The sequence below is a fragment of the Dioscorea cayenensis genome, unplaced genomic scaffold, assembly GCF_009730915.1.
Source record: "Dioscorea cayenensis subsp. rotundata cultivar TDr96_F1 unplaced genomic scaffold, TDr96_F1_v2_PseudoChromosome.rev07_lg8_w22 25.fasta BLBR01001412.1, whole genome shotgun sequence".
Classification (NCBI taxonomy): domain Eukaryota; kingdom Viridiplantae; phylum Streptophyta; class Magnoliopsida; order Dioscoreales; family Dioscoreaceae; genus Dioscorea; species Dioscorea cayenensis.
This window is the reverse complement of record NW_024087803.1, coordinates 42670-58285: the sequence shown is the minus strand read 5'-3', so window position 1 is coordinate 58285 and position 15616 is coordinate 42670. Positions and strand designations below refer to the sequence as shown.

Sequence of the window (15616 nt, the reverse complement as noted above, 5' to 3'; positions counted from 1 at the left end):
AAATACAGTCTGGCCTCAAATAATTCCCAAGCTAATCGTGGCCGCGACTAGCTACGGGACCACGAAGGTGTTTTAATACTTTTAAAAATTCACAATACTGCCTTCCTTGGTGTTGGCCCCTGAGATTCCCGTGTGGTGACCCCGGGTTTCTTACATAAAAGACTCCCTGTCAATTGCTCCGTGCACCTCTTGACCAGGGTAAACCAGGGTTAACCACGCCGCCTCCCATTAGGCCGGACCGTGGAACCCATCCACTGCAGTGGCGGACTAATGTCCATCTCACCATCAAAAAAATCCAAATACCACAATGCAATTCTTTCCGATTTCCACTCGAGGAATCAAGCATATGATGTGTAAATATGAAAATATACATCAATCCATATTCCATTTGCAAGTAAAATACATTTACATGTAAACATGTTTCTTCCAAAGTAAATACGCATAAGTGTACTGGAATCATTTTGCCAAATAACTCCATACTCAAAATATTCGTAGATATATATAGCAAATAAAATCTAGTTTAGTATCAAATTCATGATATAAAACATATAAAGAAATACTATCATACTCTTATTAAATCTATGCAACTAACATTTAAACCTCTCATTGAACCCGTCGTCTCACCTTGAGACGTGCTCACTGGCTAGCAGTTTCCTTCCCCTTGGAAGATGCCTCACCACCTAGAATCAAGCGAAGAATCTAAGAACCCATGCACACAAGAATGGAAACTAAAATGCATGCAAATGCCTAGTTACATGTCGAACATGTAACACTAGTGTTTTAGGGGATAACGACATCATTTTGGACCCAAACGACCTCAAATCAAAGTAAAACAAGTTCTAATGATTAAATCAATGGTTTAACGACGATTTACAACTCCAAATCGCAAAATTTATTCACAAACATATACATACATAAATCACAAGATCGAGGGCTTCGATTTGAGTCCAAAAACAACCTAAACAAATATTGATTTCTAGGATTTCAAGAATTGTCGAAAATAATTAAATACGAAGAAAATATAAGGAGAAAACCTTGAATTGAAGCCTTACTAAGCTCAGGAGAATGAGAGGAAGATGATAGAAGCGTTGATTCGCCGAAGAAGCTCGCCGACGAATTTTTTTTTCAAAATCGAAGGTTCGGCCGAATGAATGGAAACAAGAGATGAAGCAAATGAGAGAAAGAAATGAGAGAAAGATAAGAGAGTCACGTCGCTCTCTTATCCTTTAAATTCAGATTTTTTTCAGTTTTTTTTTTGAAAAACAAGGAAATGACCATAATGCCCTCAAGAGAAAAGAAAATGAAAAGGGTCGAAAAGACCGTTTTGCCCCTGATTTTCTACTGGTTTCACACACAACCTATTGTACAGTCATGCAAAAATGTCACTAGTGCAAAATGACCATTTTGCCCCTAATGCATGCACAAAAATCTAAAAAGAGCATGAGGTCAAAATCGGGAAAGGGTACCACACTTATCAACTCTGTGTTATCTTCTATCCCAGTCTAATGGATATCAGTTTTCAAACTTCCCACATGGGTCATACTCGAGATTGGCAAAATTAGGAGGGATTTTCTTTGGAAAGGTCCTGACTTGGGTCCTAAAGGAATAAGATTAATCTCTTGGAAAAGAATTTGTCGTCCCCGAAGCATGGGTGGTTAGGCATCCTTGATCTTTAGGAATTCAATAAAGCTTTACTTAGAAAATGGTGGTGGAACTTTATTACTACATCTGACTCTTGTTGGTCTAAAATAATCAAAGCTAATTATATTAAGAGAAATTCTCCAAGATTCCTATTCTCACAACCACCAAGAAATAAATTATTCTTTTGGGCAGGAATTAATCCCATACTTCATTCATTTCGGTCCTGCTTAACCAAATCAAGTGGTAATGGAAAAAATACGTTATTTTGGCATGACAAATGGCTGGAGGGCCAATCCTCCAAATACCGCTGGGAATCCCTTTTTCTGAATTGTCATGATCCTTGGATTACTTTAAAATAATTTATTCATATTCTTAATCTTCAGGGTAATCCATTTAGATCTGCCACTACATATGATGTTACCAGTTTAATTAATTCCTTGCCGGTCTGTTCCAATGCTCATGAAGATTCCTACTCCTAGTCTTTTAAAAAAAATGGAACTTTCAATGTCAAATCTTTTTTACAATTTCTTAATCGATGGAGGTCTTCGCAACCAACTCTATTCCAAATTCTGGAAAATTAAATCCCTTAGCAAAATCACTTTATTCTGTTAGCTTGCACGGGATAACAAAATCCTAACACTTGAGAACCTTTTCAAAAAAGGTTACAATCCTTACGCCATTGACACATGTATTCTATGCCATAATAACTCAAAGTAAGTGGATTACTTTTTTTTTAAAACCGCGACATCTATGTTCGCATTTGGTCTTTTTTCAAATGTTTGCTTAACTCTAAAACTCTACCTTCCTCAGTTTCAAATATTTGGACCAATTGGATCCCCTCTTTAAATCCTATTCTTAGGAATATTTGGGATCTTTGTTCCAAAGCCATCTTCTGGAATATTTGGTTGGAACACAACAATCGTATTTTTAACCAGATATGTGCACCACTCTCTACTACCATTTTTAAAACTGCTAATATGGCTCTCTCTTGGATTTCTGCAGATTCAAACCCCCACCAACTGAAAGCTTCTGTGGGTGTTCAGAAGACAAGCGCTCCTTAAATTTCCTAAGCTCGAGATTCACTGACCTCGCAGGCGATATAACGCCCAATTCGACTAAGGAGTAATCAAATTCCTTTGTTTCTGAGTAAGCCTGTGTCTCCAGATGGCTGACTTCGCCGGCTTCAGATTCCCCTATTTTTCCTTCGTTTTATTTTCATTGTTTCATGTCTTCCTCATCCCTGGTAGGGGCGAGCAAAAAAATCCGGATCCGATGATCCGATCCGATATTCGGTTTTTTTCCCCGAATTTTTTGGGTACCCGATCTGAAAAAAAGGGTCGAGTACCCGGTCCGAATTTTTAAGGTGAAAACCGGATCAGATACGGGTCGGGAGAAATTAAAAACCGGGTATCCGAATCCGATCCGGTTTTTAATATATTCGTTTATATATATATTTATATATAGATATATAATTAGATATATAATAAATTTAAATTTTATATGGTTTAAAAAGTAAAAAAGAAAAAAAGAAAAAAAAAATCCAAATCCCTCATTTAAACCCTTGAAGATAAATTTTTTTCTTTTTTACTTTTTAGACCATATAAATTTTAAATTAATTATATATATTAATAAATTTAAAATTTTACAAGGGTGTAAGTAGAAAAAAATAAAAATCCCTCGTTTAAATACTTAAAGAGTTACTTATATATAGTTATATTATATATATACATATTAATAAATTTAAACTCTTCTAGGATTAAAAGTAAAAGGAAAAAAATTCCAAATCTTTATGTCTAAGATTGGTAAAACTCTTTATTATGTTTTTGACTTTTTATGTGGGGAGAATAATGTAAGGTTTTAATTCTCTTTACAAGTTACAAGTTTCTTTTATTTGTTTTTTTTTTTATGAATGTTGATGTTGTTATATAAAAGAAATCCATGGAGGAGATGAAGTTTAAATTTGGATCCAGATATCCGATATCCGATCCGGTTTAAACTGGGTACCCGATTTTAGTACCCAATTTAAACCGGGTTGGATACGGGTCAAGCTTTTGCCGATCCGAAAAACCGGGTACCCGATCCGGTTTTAAAAACCGGGTCAGGTACCCGGTTTTACTCACCCCTAATCCCTGGTGAGGATAACAATTTCTTACTTCTTTAGTTTGTTTTGTTTGTTGTGTGCACTGTTGTACTTTGTTTCCTCCAGTCTCTTTCCTTTTTATTAAATTTGTGGTTTATCCACTTTATTTAAAAAAATAAATAAATTTGATTTAAATTTTGTAAAATTCATTGAATATGAGTGTTTCCTTCTATCTTGTTTGATGAGGAGTGTGTCTTTTAAGTGAAAATATACTAATGGCATGAATTAGATAAAGGTCACAATATTTGGAAGTAAAATGGGGAAAGAAACCAATTATACTTCTTCATTTTTGGAGATTTATTTATTTTTTTTTAAATGATTAGACTAATTGATTAAACGTCAATTGATAGGCATCCCAGCAACTCACTCGAGTGAAGAGTCTATTAAACCCAAATATAGATATGAGAAGTGTAATCCCATAAACAACCGAACTTACATATTCAAACCAAACTTATATATTAATTAATTAATATATAAGTCAAAATAATAAACTAACAGATTTTACTTAATTTGAAAACCATTAAAAAAAATCTACTCTAATTAACTAGTGTTAAAATCATCGAAATCGCTTGAGACTCATTTGAAAAAGAAATACTAAAAATTCTAACATATGAAGCTTTTTTCATTTAACTTTAGACCCATCGATCACACTTTTGTACATTTAATGAACACGTGTCATCACAGGAATGGAAGACCCATTCTTTTTTTTTTTCTTATTTTCTTTGAAGAGTAGGCTATTCTTTATCGTAAAAAGTCTCACAGGTCAATTCTCAGCCTGCATCATTGATTATTCGGCTTTTATTTACTTATTTATTTATTTATTATATATGCTTTAAATGGTTTCCGACAAGCATGGAAAATAAAAGAAAACCTTTTCCTTTTTTTTTCATAGACATATAGGGCGTGTTTGGTTCGCTGAATTTGAACCCGAGTGGCTGAAACGGTTACTTCCGAAGCACTTCTTCTTGTTTGGTTCGCCGAAGTGAGCTTTGAAATATTGATTTGACAACTTCCAAAGCAACCCACTTCAGGAGAAAAAATCCCGAAGTGGGATTTGCGGCCGTTCACTTCCCTCACGTGTTGTCACGTGATGCATTGGACTTCCCCGCACCTTTCTCCAATTCCCAGGCCACTTCCGGGGTTTTCTTCTAGGGTTCTCCGCGTCCTCTCCCGATCTCTCACCCCTCTCGTCTCCCTTCTAGGGTTCTCCACCTCCACTCTAGATCTATCTTCTCCCTGGTCTCTCTTCTAGGGTTTCTCCGCCTCCTCCACTCCCGTCCTCTCCCTCTCGTCTCCGAGTCTCTTCTAGGGTTGTCCACCTCCTCCACTTCCGATCTCCCTGTCATCTTCATCTGAACATCACTGTACCTCTGTGACCACCATCCCTCTCTTGGCTGTGATTCTGTTTTCCTTGTTCGCCAGCGTTCAGATCTAACTCGGTAGACATCTTCCCTCCGAGAAATGGATGCGAACGATGCTATTTGTTTTTTTTCTTTTTTTAATTTCTTTTTCCCTTTTCGTTCTTGACGTTCTATATTTCCAAATGTGTTTCCTTTTTTATTGTGTTGTTTCTTCAAGTTTTTGAGATGGTCTTCTGCTCGTCTCTGACTTTCCAGGTTTCCCTCTCCGGATCTTGAGTTTCTTGCATAGCTGCAAGATTTTTTTTTAATTTTTTTGGTTAGTTGTTGTTATTGTTCATATATTTCCCCTTTTGTCCATTTTCATTATGCTACTATCTTGTCTGTTTTTACCCTGTTTTTGATGTTGTTGTTCCTTTCTGTTTTCAGTGGTTTTCCTCTTGAAATTTTGTTTTCCTTTCAGATCTGCAAGAAAACCTCTTGTTTAATTTTTTCATACTGGTTTATTTGTTAGGTATATGTGTGAGAACTGGTTTTTTTAGACCATGGTATTTTTTATATATTTCCCCCCTTTTTCCCTTTTTTTATGCTTTATGGGTTTTCTGCTTTTTACCTAATTTTGTTTTCTATTTTTTTAGACCATGGTATTTTTGATATACGATCATGCCTAGTTTTTTCCTTTCAGATATTGTTTCCTTCGAGATCTGCAAGATAACCCTTTGTTTTATTTTTTTAATACTGGTTTAGATGTTAGCTATATTTGTTCAAGTGGTATATTTCTTGTTCATACTGGTTATTTCTTATTCAGTATGATGCCATGTCTTATTTCTTATTTCCAAATCTGCATATTATTGGGTTAGATATATTTGTTATTCATAGCATACTTGTTTAATTGTTACTCTTATTTGTACTGGTTTATTTCTTTTGTTGTATTTCTCATTTGTTATACCGTATCATAGCATGTTTGTTTACACATGTTGTGTTGTTCATAGCATATTTGTTTATTTGTTATTCCTGTTCATACTTGTTTATTTCCGTTATGTTAGTCCTTATTTCTTACTCATTATCATATCATGTGATGTTTAGATATTATGTTGTGTTATTTGTAGCCTACTTTTTTCGTCATTCTTATTCATACTTGTTCATTTCTATTATCTTGTATCTTATTTCTTATTCCTTATGATTACATGTTCATGTTTACATATTATGCTGTGTTATTCATAGCATATTTGTTTATTTCTTACAGCTTTATTTCCATTTTTTATTCATATTGGTTACTTTCTGTTTTGTTTATTTCTCATTTCTTATTCTTTATCATAACATGTTATTGTTTACTTATTAGGCTGTCTTATTGATAACATACTGGTTTATTTCATTGTGGGTTGTTTCTTATTCTTTTTTACACTGCTTTGCTTTATAAATAATTATTTCATTGTGGGTTATTTCTGGTTCTTATTCCTAATCATAGCATTTGATTATACAATTTGAACGAGGGTTTATAGTTCATATAAAGTCACCGGTTCGACTTGCCACTGGTTTTAAGGCTTGGCCTGGTCCAGTTACTTCATACCTTTGGTACAGAGAACATTGCACTTTGACTTTGAGAATACGAACCTAAGTTCTTATCTCAAATCAATTGTTTTCATTTCTGTTTTATTCTCCAGTTTGTTTTAGTTATTTCTGATTTATATTTTGCCATAACATGCTATTTATTATGTTATTGTTTGCTTTTTTATATCCATCTTCATATCATGTTCTTTTGTATTCCTGTTATGTTATCCGGTTTGTTTCAGTTGTTTCTAATTTCATTGTTGCCTTTTTAATTACCATCTTCATAGCATGTTCAGTCATCGTTGTTATCGATAGCATGCTTGTTTATTTCATTGTGTTTTGTTTCTTATTCTTTTTTACGCTGCTTCGCTTCATGAATAATTATTTCATATTCTTGTTTCAAAGTTGTTTATTTCATGTTCTTATTTGTCATTCATGTTCATAATGGTTTATGTGTGTTGTGTTATTCCTTATTTCTTGTTCCTTATCATACCATGTTATTCTTTGCATATTAAGTTGTGCTGGTCATAGCATACTTATTTAATTGCTTGTTGCTTTATATCCATGTATTGTTCATACAGGTTTATTTCTGGTTTGGTATTTCTCTTTCTTATTCCTTATCATAGCTTCTTATTGTTTACTTATTATGTTGTTGTTATTCATAGCATACCGGTTTATTTCTTTGTGGTTTGTATGTTATTTTTTTTATACTGCTTTGTTTCATAAATAATTATATCATATTGGTTTATTTCTTGTTCTTATTCCTAAACATGGCATTTTATTGTGTAGATAGTCTTCTGTGTTATTTCTGGTTTCTTATTCCTAATCATAGTATTTGATTATACAATTTGAAAGAGGGTTTATAGTTCATATAAAGTCACCGGTTCGACTTGCCACTGGTCTTGAGGCCTGGCCTGGTCCAGTTACTTCATACCTTTGGTATAGAGAACATTGCACTTTTTACTTGGAGAACACGAACCTAAGTTCTTATGTTAAATCAATTGTTTTCATTTCTATTTTATTCTCCAGTTTGTTTCAGTTATTTCTGATTTATATTTTGCCATAACATGCTATTTATTATGTTATTGTTTGCTTTTTCATATCCATCTTCATATCATGTTCTTTTGTTGTTGTTTTGCATACCTATTGTGTTATCATAGCATGCTATTGTTGCCTTTTTAATTATCATCTTCATAGTGTGTCCTGTCATTATTGCTATTGATAGCATGCTGGTTTATTTCATTGTGGTTTGTTTCTTATTATTTTCTGACTTATTTCCTGTTATAATTTACAATTTACCGACTGGTGTATACCGAATTCAGTATGTAGTTGCATGTTCATATCAATAACGATGTTCATAATTATGTAGATGGATAGCTGGATTGTTAAAGACCGTGTAAGGCCATTGGTTGCCGCGTTTACTACCATTGTTATGGTTGTTGCCTGCCTAATTGAGGATATGCATGTCTCTAGGCCAGGGAGAAGTAAGGAACCGTCCATGTTTCGAGACTTGACTAGGAAAAAACATATGGAGCGTATTTTAAGGAGTGGTCGTGATTATTGCGTGATCTATCTTATGATGGATGTAGGTCCTTTTATGCATCTAGCCTCGATCATGCGTGACAAGCATCTCCTTCAGGACACGTGGCACATATCTGTGGAGGAACAGTTAGCCATTTTCTTACATGTTGTTGGTCATAACACAAAAAATAGGACTATGAGAATTGAGTTTGTCCGATCTGGGGAGACGATTAGTAGATATTTTAATTGCGTGCTCAGAGCTGTTTGTGCTGTTCGAGATGATTTTGTTCATTCCCCTAGCTCCAATTGTCACCCGGAAATTGAATGTAATCCCAAATGGTATCCATTCTTCAAAGTAAGTAAATGACTTTACTATTTTAAAAGATGCACTAGCAAGACCACAACCTGAAGGATTAAAATTGATAGAAGGTAGGAGACCGAATACTAGTGAATTAAAATATAACACGAATGAACAATTGACAGGTGTCATTATTGTAGGGAAGTATTATCTTGTAGACGCCTGTTATACTACTATGCAAGGGTTCATAGCACCGTATCGAGGTGCTAGGTATCACTTGAAAGAACATAGTGGAAGGGCACCAACAAATCCAAAGGAATTGTTCAACCTTCGACACTCAATGCTACGGTCTCGTGTAGAGCGTGCTTTCGCAATCTTGAAAAATTGTTTCAAGATTCTTACATCACACCCTTTCTTCCCTTTCAGGACACAGGTTAAATTAGTTCTTGCATGTTGCATAATGCATAACTATATTGCAGGTGTTGACCCAAACGATATGTTGATGCATGAAGAAATCACACAAAATGATGAGCAAATCATGTCAACACAGCCCCGGTCACAGCGAGAACAACGGGAAGAGAATCGCCAATGGATTGAACTTAGAGACAAGATAGCAAATGATATGTGGATGATTTATAGTGGTTTTGTTTGATTATAAACAGTTTGCCTTGTTAACTGTTTGTTTTACCTGTATTTTTTTCCTGCATGTGTTTGCTTCGTTACACTATGATGTCTGGAGTACATCTTTTCATCTTCAGTTCTTGAGGTGTTTATCTTCACCTGTCGATTATTTTCATGCTTCCCTTGTTATTTCCATTTATTGATGCATTTACAGCTTTATAGTATTATCGCTTGATATTTCCCTTGTTATTTTCATGGTATTCTGTCATTAGTTCACTTGTTGTCTGGCTTCCTAATTCCATTGTATGTTCATATCATTCTGTCCTTTGTTGTGTTCATGCTTAACAGTGTCATAATTTGGTTTCATTTTTCATGATTCATTTGTCTTTATAATGACGCCGCAGTTTCTTTTGTTTTCCCATGAATCTCTTGTTTCGTAATTTTGTTACATAATTCATTCGTTACCATGATATCAGATATGGATGTGTATGGTTCTGCACAAGCAGCAGTTTACACCAGATAAATTTAAGAATCTTATGTAGTTATAATTTTCAAATAGAATTCCAGCTACGATGGAGGGCATTGAGCATACAATGGAGAAGTCATCATCAAAGGCTTCTGGCAGCAAGCGCGGTATCCCTAACAAGCGATAGAAGGCTGAATATGATAGCTTCTTGATCCCACTTCTGCAGGAACAAGTACGAAAAGGGTTGAAATGTGACAAATCATTCAAACGAGCAGCATTTGTCTTTGCTGTTGCTGTAAATGCTAGGTTTAATACTGAATTCAGTGCGGAGAATGTTGAAAATCATTATCGAACTTTGAAATCACGGTACGTGGAGATAAAGAAAGTGAGAGAACTCAGTGGTGCCGAATGGGATGATGCCACGAAGACCATCACCCTTGATCCCGTGGTTGCCTTAACCTACATCGAGGTAACATGACCCGACTTTACTTGTATTATTTGCATGATAGGAGCATGATTATATCTGTACCCTGTCGTGTATGGCACTGTAATATAGGCACACCCGGCAGCAAAGGCTTTCATAAACAAACCAATTGAGCATTATGAGGCATTGCGGGTTATATGCGGGGAGGACAATGCAACGGGCGTGTATGCGACATCTGTGTTCGCTGATTTGGGAGAAAACTCGGAACACGAAGGCAACAATAACAACAACTTTGATGAAGAACTAGTAGAACAACCAAGTGATGATGATGCCGATGCGAACTCTGCCCCACTTGTTGTGAGCAGCCCTACAACCTCATCAACACCAAGGTCACAACGCTCAAGCAGGGGTTCAAAAAATCCTTCAATGATGGGTGATCTAATTGTCGTGGTCGGAGAAATGGCATCTGCTATTAAAAACCCCACACACTGGACAGAAAGCTTGTATGCTAAGGTTATGGAGGTTGATGGTTTTGAAAAGAAGGAACTGGTTCAGGTGTTTGATTTTCTGCAATTCCATGAGATTGAGGCAAGAGGCTTCATAGTGAAGGACATGGACCTGAGGAAGGATTGGATAGAAACTTTTCTATCCAGGATGGTTTGATTCAACACCTACTGCTTCGGACTTACTTGACTGATCCCTGCTTCTAGTAACTAGTTATTTTATTGCATGGTTGTGCATTGCATGCATCAGGACTGCCTCATGTTTTGTGATGGGTGAACATAGCATCGGACACCTTGCTGTGGTTGCATCTGTTCATGCATTTCATGTTTTGTCTTTTTTTCTTTCATGTTTTGTCTGGACATGCTTATCTTTATGTTGCTCTGCATGGTTGGGATATATGTTTGTCTCTCACTAACATGGTTTTCTGGTTCTTATTTTGTTTGTTTGTGGATTTCGTTTCAGGTAATGTAGGATGGCAATAATGAAAGGCAATTTGTGACATTGCACTGAGGCACTGTTCTCTAATATGACACAAGAGTTTAAATTGGAGCGCTAGCGGGGCAAAATTGAGGGGCACTTCGATGCCAATCTTTTGCAGCCATTGCGCATCTAATTTGCTTGAGTGTCAAGGTAGCGTTACATTGTTGTTTTTATGCATTATTTGAATTCTAGGGTTTCGTAGGTATTTTATTTTTTTCACTTAAACCTCCTTTCCATGAGATTATTTTTTCTTAACGGATTTATACAAGCGTGGTGGGGCAATCAGGCGGGACAAAGTGCCACCATTGCAGCCACCTTGTATAGGATTTGGTCCCTTTGGTTGTTTTTTTTCAAGAACATGTGCCAATGAATGTGCTTAATTGTTGCTATTGCTACCACCTGAGCTATGTCAAGCAAACACGAATTGCTTCCAAGAAAAGTCAATATTGAGGAACTGAAAGGGCATGTATTGGCACGCTGTACAAATTTATGACAAGGTAGCATATTATTTTTTCCTGTAAATGCAGCATATGATCGTAATTATTTTTTTATCAATAATCTTGTTCTCTTATATCCTTAACTGCGTCCAATTTTCCACTTTGTCTCAAAGTTGTGGTTTTTTTCTAATAATTGATTTGTTGATGCTTCAGTTGGTTGATAATTAAATGAAGAGGCGGTTTGGAATTGATTCTTTGATCTGAATTTGATTTTATGTCTTCATCTTTTACATTAAGCACATATCTGTTCTTGTTTGTTTGCACTTCTGTAAAAGATCAAATTTTGATTTTGATAAAGTTTTTACTTCCTGACTGTACCAAGTCTGCTAACTCCTTATGTATATAGTCTTCAATATTAAGTTGGTGAATCCATCTTCGCATAATTTATACATTCCGAACTAGTTTTAGTAGGATTAATTAGTATGTCATTACTCACAAAGAACTGGTCAAAGGTACTTCTTGAGACTGATAAGCTTCTCTCAGTGCCTATTTGTAATATAATGACTGTGATTAATCTAACTTGTTTAAACATACATCTTGATTTTTTGCATTTTACAGGAAAACCAGCCCAACCGTAATGGGAATAGTTTTGTAACACCGTCAGATGCAAATAATCAAAACAATGTAATCAAAACTATTGCAAATACTTTGATGCGCCCTTCCAAAGGTGCAACAGAACCAAAAAAGCTCAATAAATGCAGAAAATCAAGCAAACCAATATAATCAAGCAAACAGGATTTATACAAAAAGATGGTCCTGGCTCTAAAGCTTTTGTCAATGTTGTGCAGAACAATTTGGTAAATTCGGATTCTTTTCAAATATGTGCTACTGCTTTTAATTAAAACATTAACTTGGCTTTGTAACAGGAAGCACCAGTTATTGGGAAACCCACATTTTTTTCAACTCATCTTTCCGGGTAATGCCTTCTGTATTCCTGAGTGTAACAATGCAGTAATCCTTTGTAATGTTGCCTTGGTTGAATGTGAATTACTCTAGAGATAGATAGTGGAAATGGATGACAATGGATAGTGGACATGATTGGAGCAAGCTATTCTTTCGGTAGATTATGTTGTCTGATGTGCAGATTTGAAACCTTGAGTAAACTCATTATTGACTTTCTTATAGTTCTGAAATTAGTGGCATACAGACGGTGTACCTGGGAGTTCATGTGCAAAGTTTGAAAAATGTGTCAGGAATTTGATTCCAAGCCCTATCCATCAAAAGAATGACTTGGAGGGTTGACTGCAAAATGAGCTATGATTGACCTGACTTTTTGGCTTTGGGATGGAAATTGTTTATGATGGCTGAAAGGATTTATGTAGACTGTAGGTAGATAACTGTTCATGATGATGTTGTGCATTACTGGACCAGTTATTGAGAAGGAACCCTGGTCGCATGCCTGAATAATATCTATCTGCTTTTATCTTCCCTATCAAATGGGTATTCTGTATTTCCAGTTCTTGTATGATTGTTATCAAATGGGTATTCTGTATTTATGTTGACAAGGAGTTGGATGTTGCTCTTCTCTGACTGTGCTGAGAATGAGTTCAATGTTTGTTTTTTAATTTTCATGGTGATGGAGTTGCATATCCTAAGTGCTATTGTTGGCATGGGTTTAAATGATGTACAAACTGTGTATATTTGTAGCTCTCTGTATAAACTTATGTTACTTGGTTATAATAATACAAGTTTTGTGGATGTTTGCTTGTATGCAAGCATAACAACCAATGTTCAAAAGTTCTCTTTATGGTTTTTTCAATTCTTGGTCCTTCAATTATATCAATAGGAAAAACTTTTTTAAAAAAATATAATAAACCGGAATATCATCAGAATCAGTTAATAATATTTTCACTATAAAATAACAACCATTTATGTAACTTAAATTTGTTATATTGATAACACATGTTAAACTTTAATTTTCGGATTAAAGTTATAAAAGAGTTCAACGACTTCAATAACTTTAATTTTGAGTTCAAGGAAAAATCCAAAAAAAATTGTAAATATTGGAAAGTTATTAACCCAATTTATGAAATGTTTGTTATATTCATAAACCATTCGAAGCATACTTTTAATTTCTGGATTAAAAAAAAACTTAAATTTAGAGTTTAAGAAAAAAATTTAATATTGCAAAGTTAAAATAACCCAATTTATGAAATGTTTGTTGTATTCATAAACCATTCGTAGCATACTTTTAATTTCTGGATTAAAAAAAAATAACTTAAATTTAGAATTTAAGAAAAAAAAAATTAATATTGCAAAGTTAAATTAACCCAATTTATGAAATGTTTGTTGTATTCATAAACCATTCGTAGCATACTTTTAATTTATGGATTAAAAAAAACTTAAATAAATATTGAAGGGGTGATTTTTTTTAATTAGTATTTTAACATTTTCAAATAATTTATAACATCCCTAACAAACATGGGGTAAGCTCACCCATCCTCACCGAAGTGGTGATCATAACCCCACTTCGGTGTTACCAAACACAAGGAACTAGTGAAGTCACATTTTCAAGATTTTCACTTCTACCATCCAAACACCTGAAGTGGTCACTGATGTGATATTTTCCTCCTAACCAAACACATGGAAGTAGACACCTCCAGCTGAAATCCCCACTTCTACTGAAGGAATCACTTCCTACTTCCATCACTTCGGAACTCCACTTCCGAACCAAACACACCCATAGTGTTGGCTTCCATCTCTTAGGAAAAGCACCGACGGATGCAGGGGCGAAAGAAGAACTAAAATTAAGCGGGTGCTAAATTTAAATTTTAAAATTTTTTAAATATTAAATAATTCTATTAATTGTAACTTGAGATTATAATAATTAATATTTTAAAAATATAAAATATATATCTATCTAAAAAAATTTGGTTTATCTGTAAAACCACTATCATATCTGCATAATCAGATATTAACTCAACTAGTTATACAATAAATTAACAAATACAACAATTAAAAAATAACTTTAAACATATATAAGTCAATTATTAAATACAACATTATTTAACAAATAATCTAATGAATAATTAAAATTTTCATAATAATTAATCACAACAATTATATTACATTTTTTCACAATAATTTTCATAATGAAACAAATATTTAACAAATATCTAACAATAATTCAACAAATATAAATATTTTTACACAACAAATAATCACACAAAAATTAAAAAAGTTAAATTAAATATAAAACAAACAAGAAAAAATGAAAAATCTCTATAATGAAAATAAAACATAAAGAGATAATTGATTAAAGAGAAAAAACTCACAAATCCATAGAATCTGCAATGTTTTTTTATTTTAGAGATTTTGCGATATTTAGCATTTTATTTTTATTTTTATATTAATATCCTAAATATTTATAATTATGTATTGATAAGTTCAATAAAAAAAATCTATATATAAAGCTTAAAAACAAAAATATTTGAGAATTTATGTTTGGCTATATAGTAATTTTATTATTTTAATTTAATTTATTAAAAATATATGAGGTAGAATTTTTTAAAAAATAAAAGTAATATTTTCAAATGAATTATAATGAATAATATTTTAATTATATATATAATATATAATTATATATATATATATGATGGGTCAATAACCAACTATTTATTTATATTATTTTCATTAGAAAAACTTATAAAAATATTTTAAAATATACTATTTATTAATAATATTAACCTATAATTTTTATTTTGATTTGTTAAAAATTAACTTACAAAATTTTTTTAAAAATATTAATTAATTTTTACTTTTAATTTTTTAACTAAAATAAATGAAAACAACATACTAAAATAAAAAAATAGTTTATTTTTTTATGAATTTTTTATAATTAATTTTTTTGTTAAACATATATATAATTTTTATAGGAGTTTATATACCTATTTTTCTACTTTTGCATGACCATTTTTAAAAAATAATAAATAAACTATTGCCATGAGTTGAAGTGCGGTTAACTCACATACTGAAGTTGGGAGTACTAGTTTTATTTTTTTTTGCTTTTTCAAAAACCAACTTAAAAATTTTGGGTATGTATATATAGAGTGACTTATTCATATTATTATCAAATAATAATAATAATAATAATAATAATAATAATAATAATAATA

At 33.2% G+C, this 15616-nt stretch overlaps 1 protein-coding gene across 1 annotated transcript; it reads left to right on the top strand.

Moving 5' to 3' along the window:
- Nucleotides 1–9702: 9702 nt before the first annotated feature.
- Nucleotides 9703–10683, top strand: LOC120256372. The gene is made up of 3 exons (XM_039264071.1): nt 9703–9763; nt 9872–10065; nt 10153–10683. Exons 1-3 carry the CDS (start codon nt 9703–9705, stop codon nt 10681–10683), a joined length of 786 nt encoding a protein of 261 aa, XP_039120005.1.
- The last annotated feature ends 4933 nt before the right edge of the window (nt 10684–15616 follow it).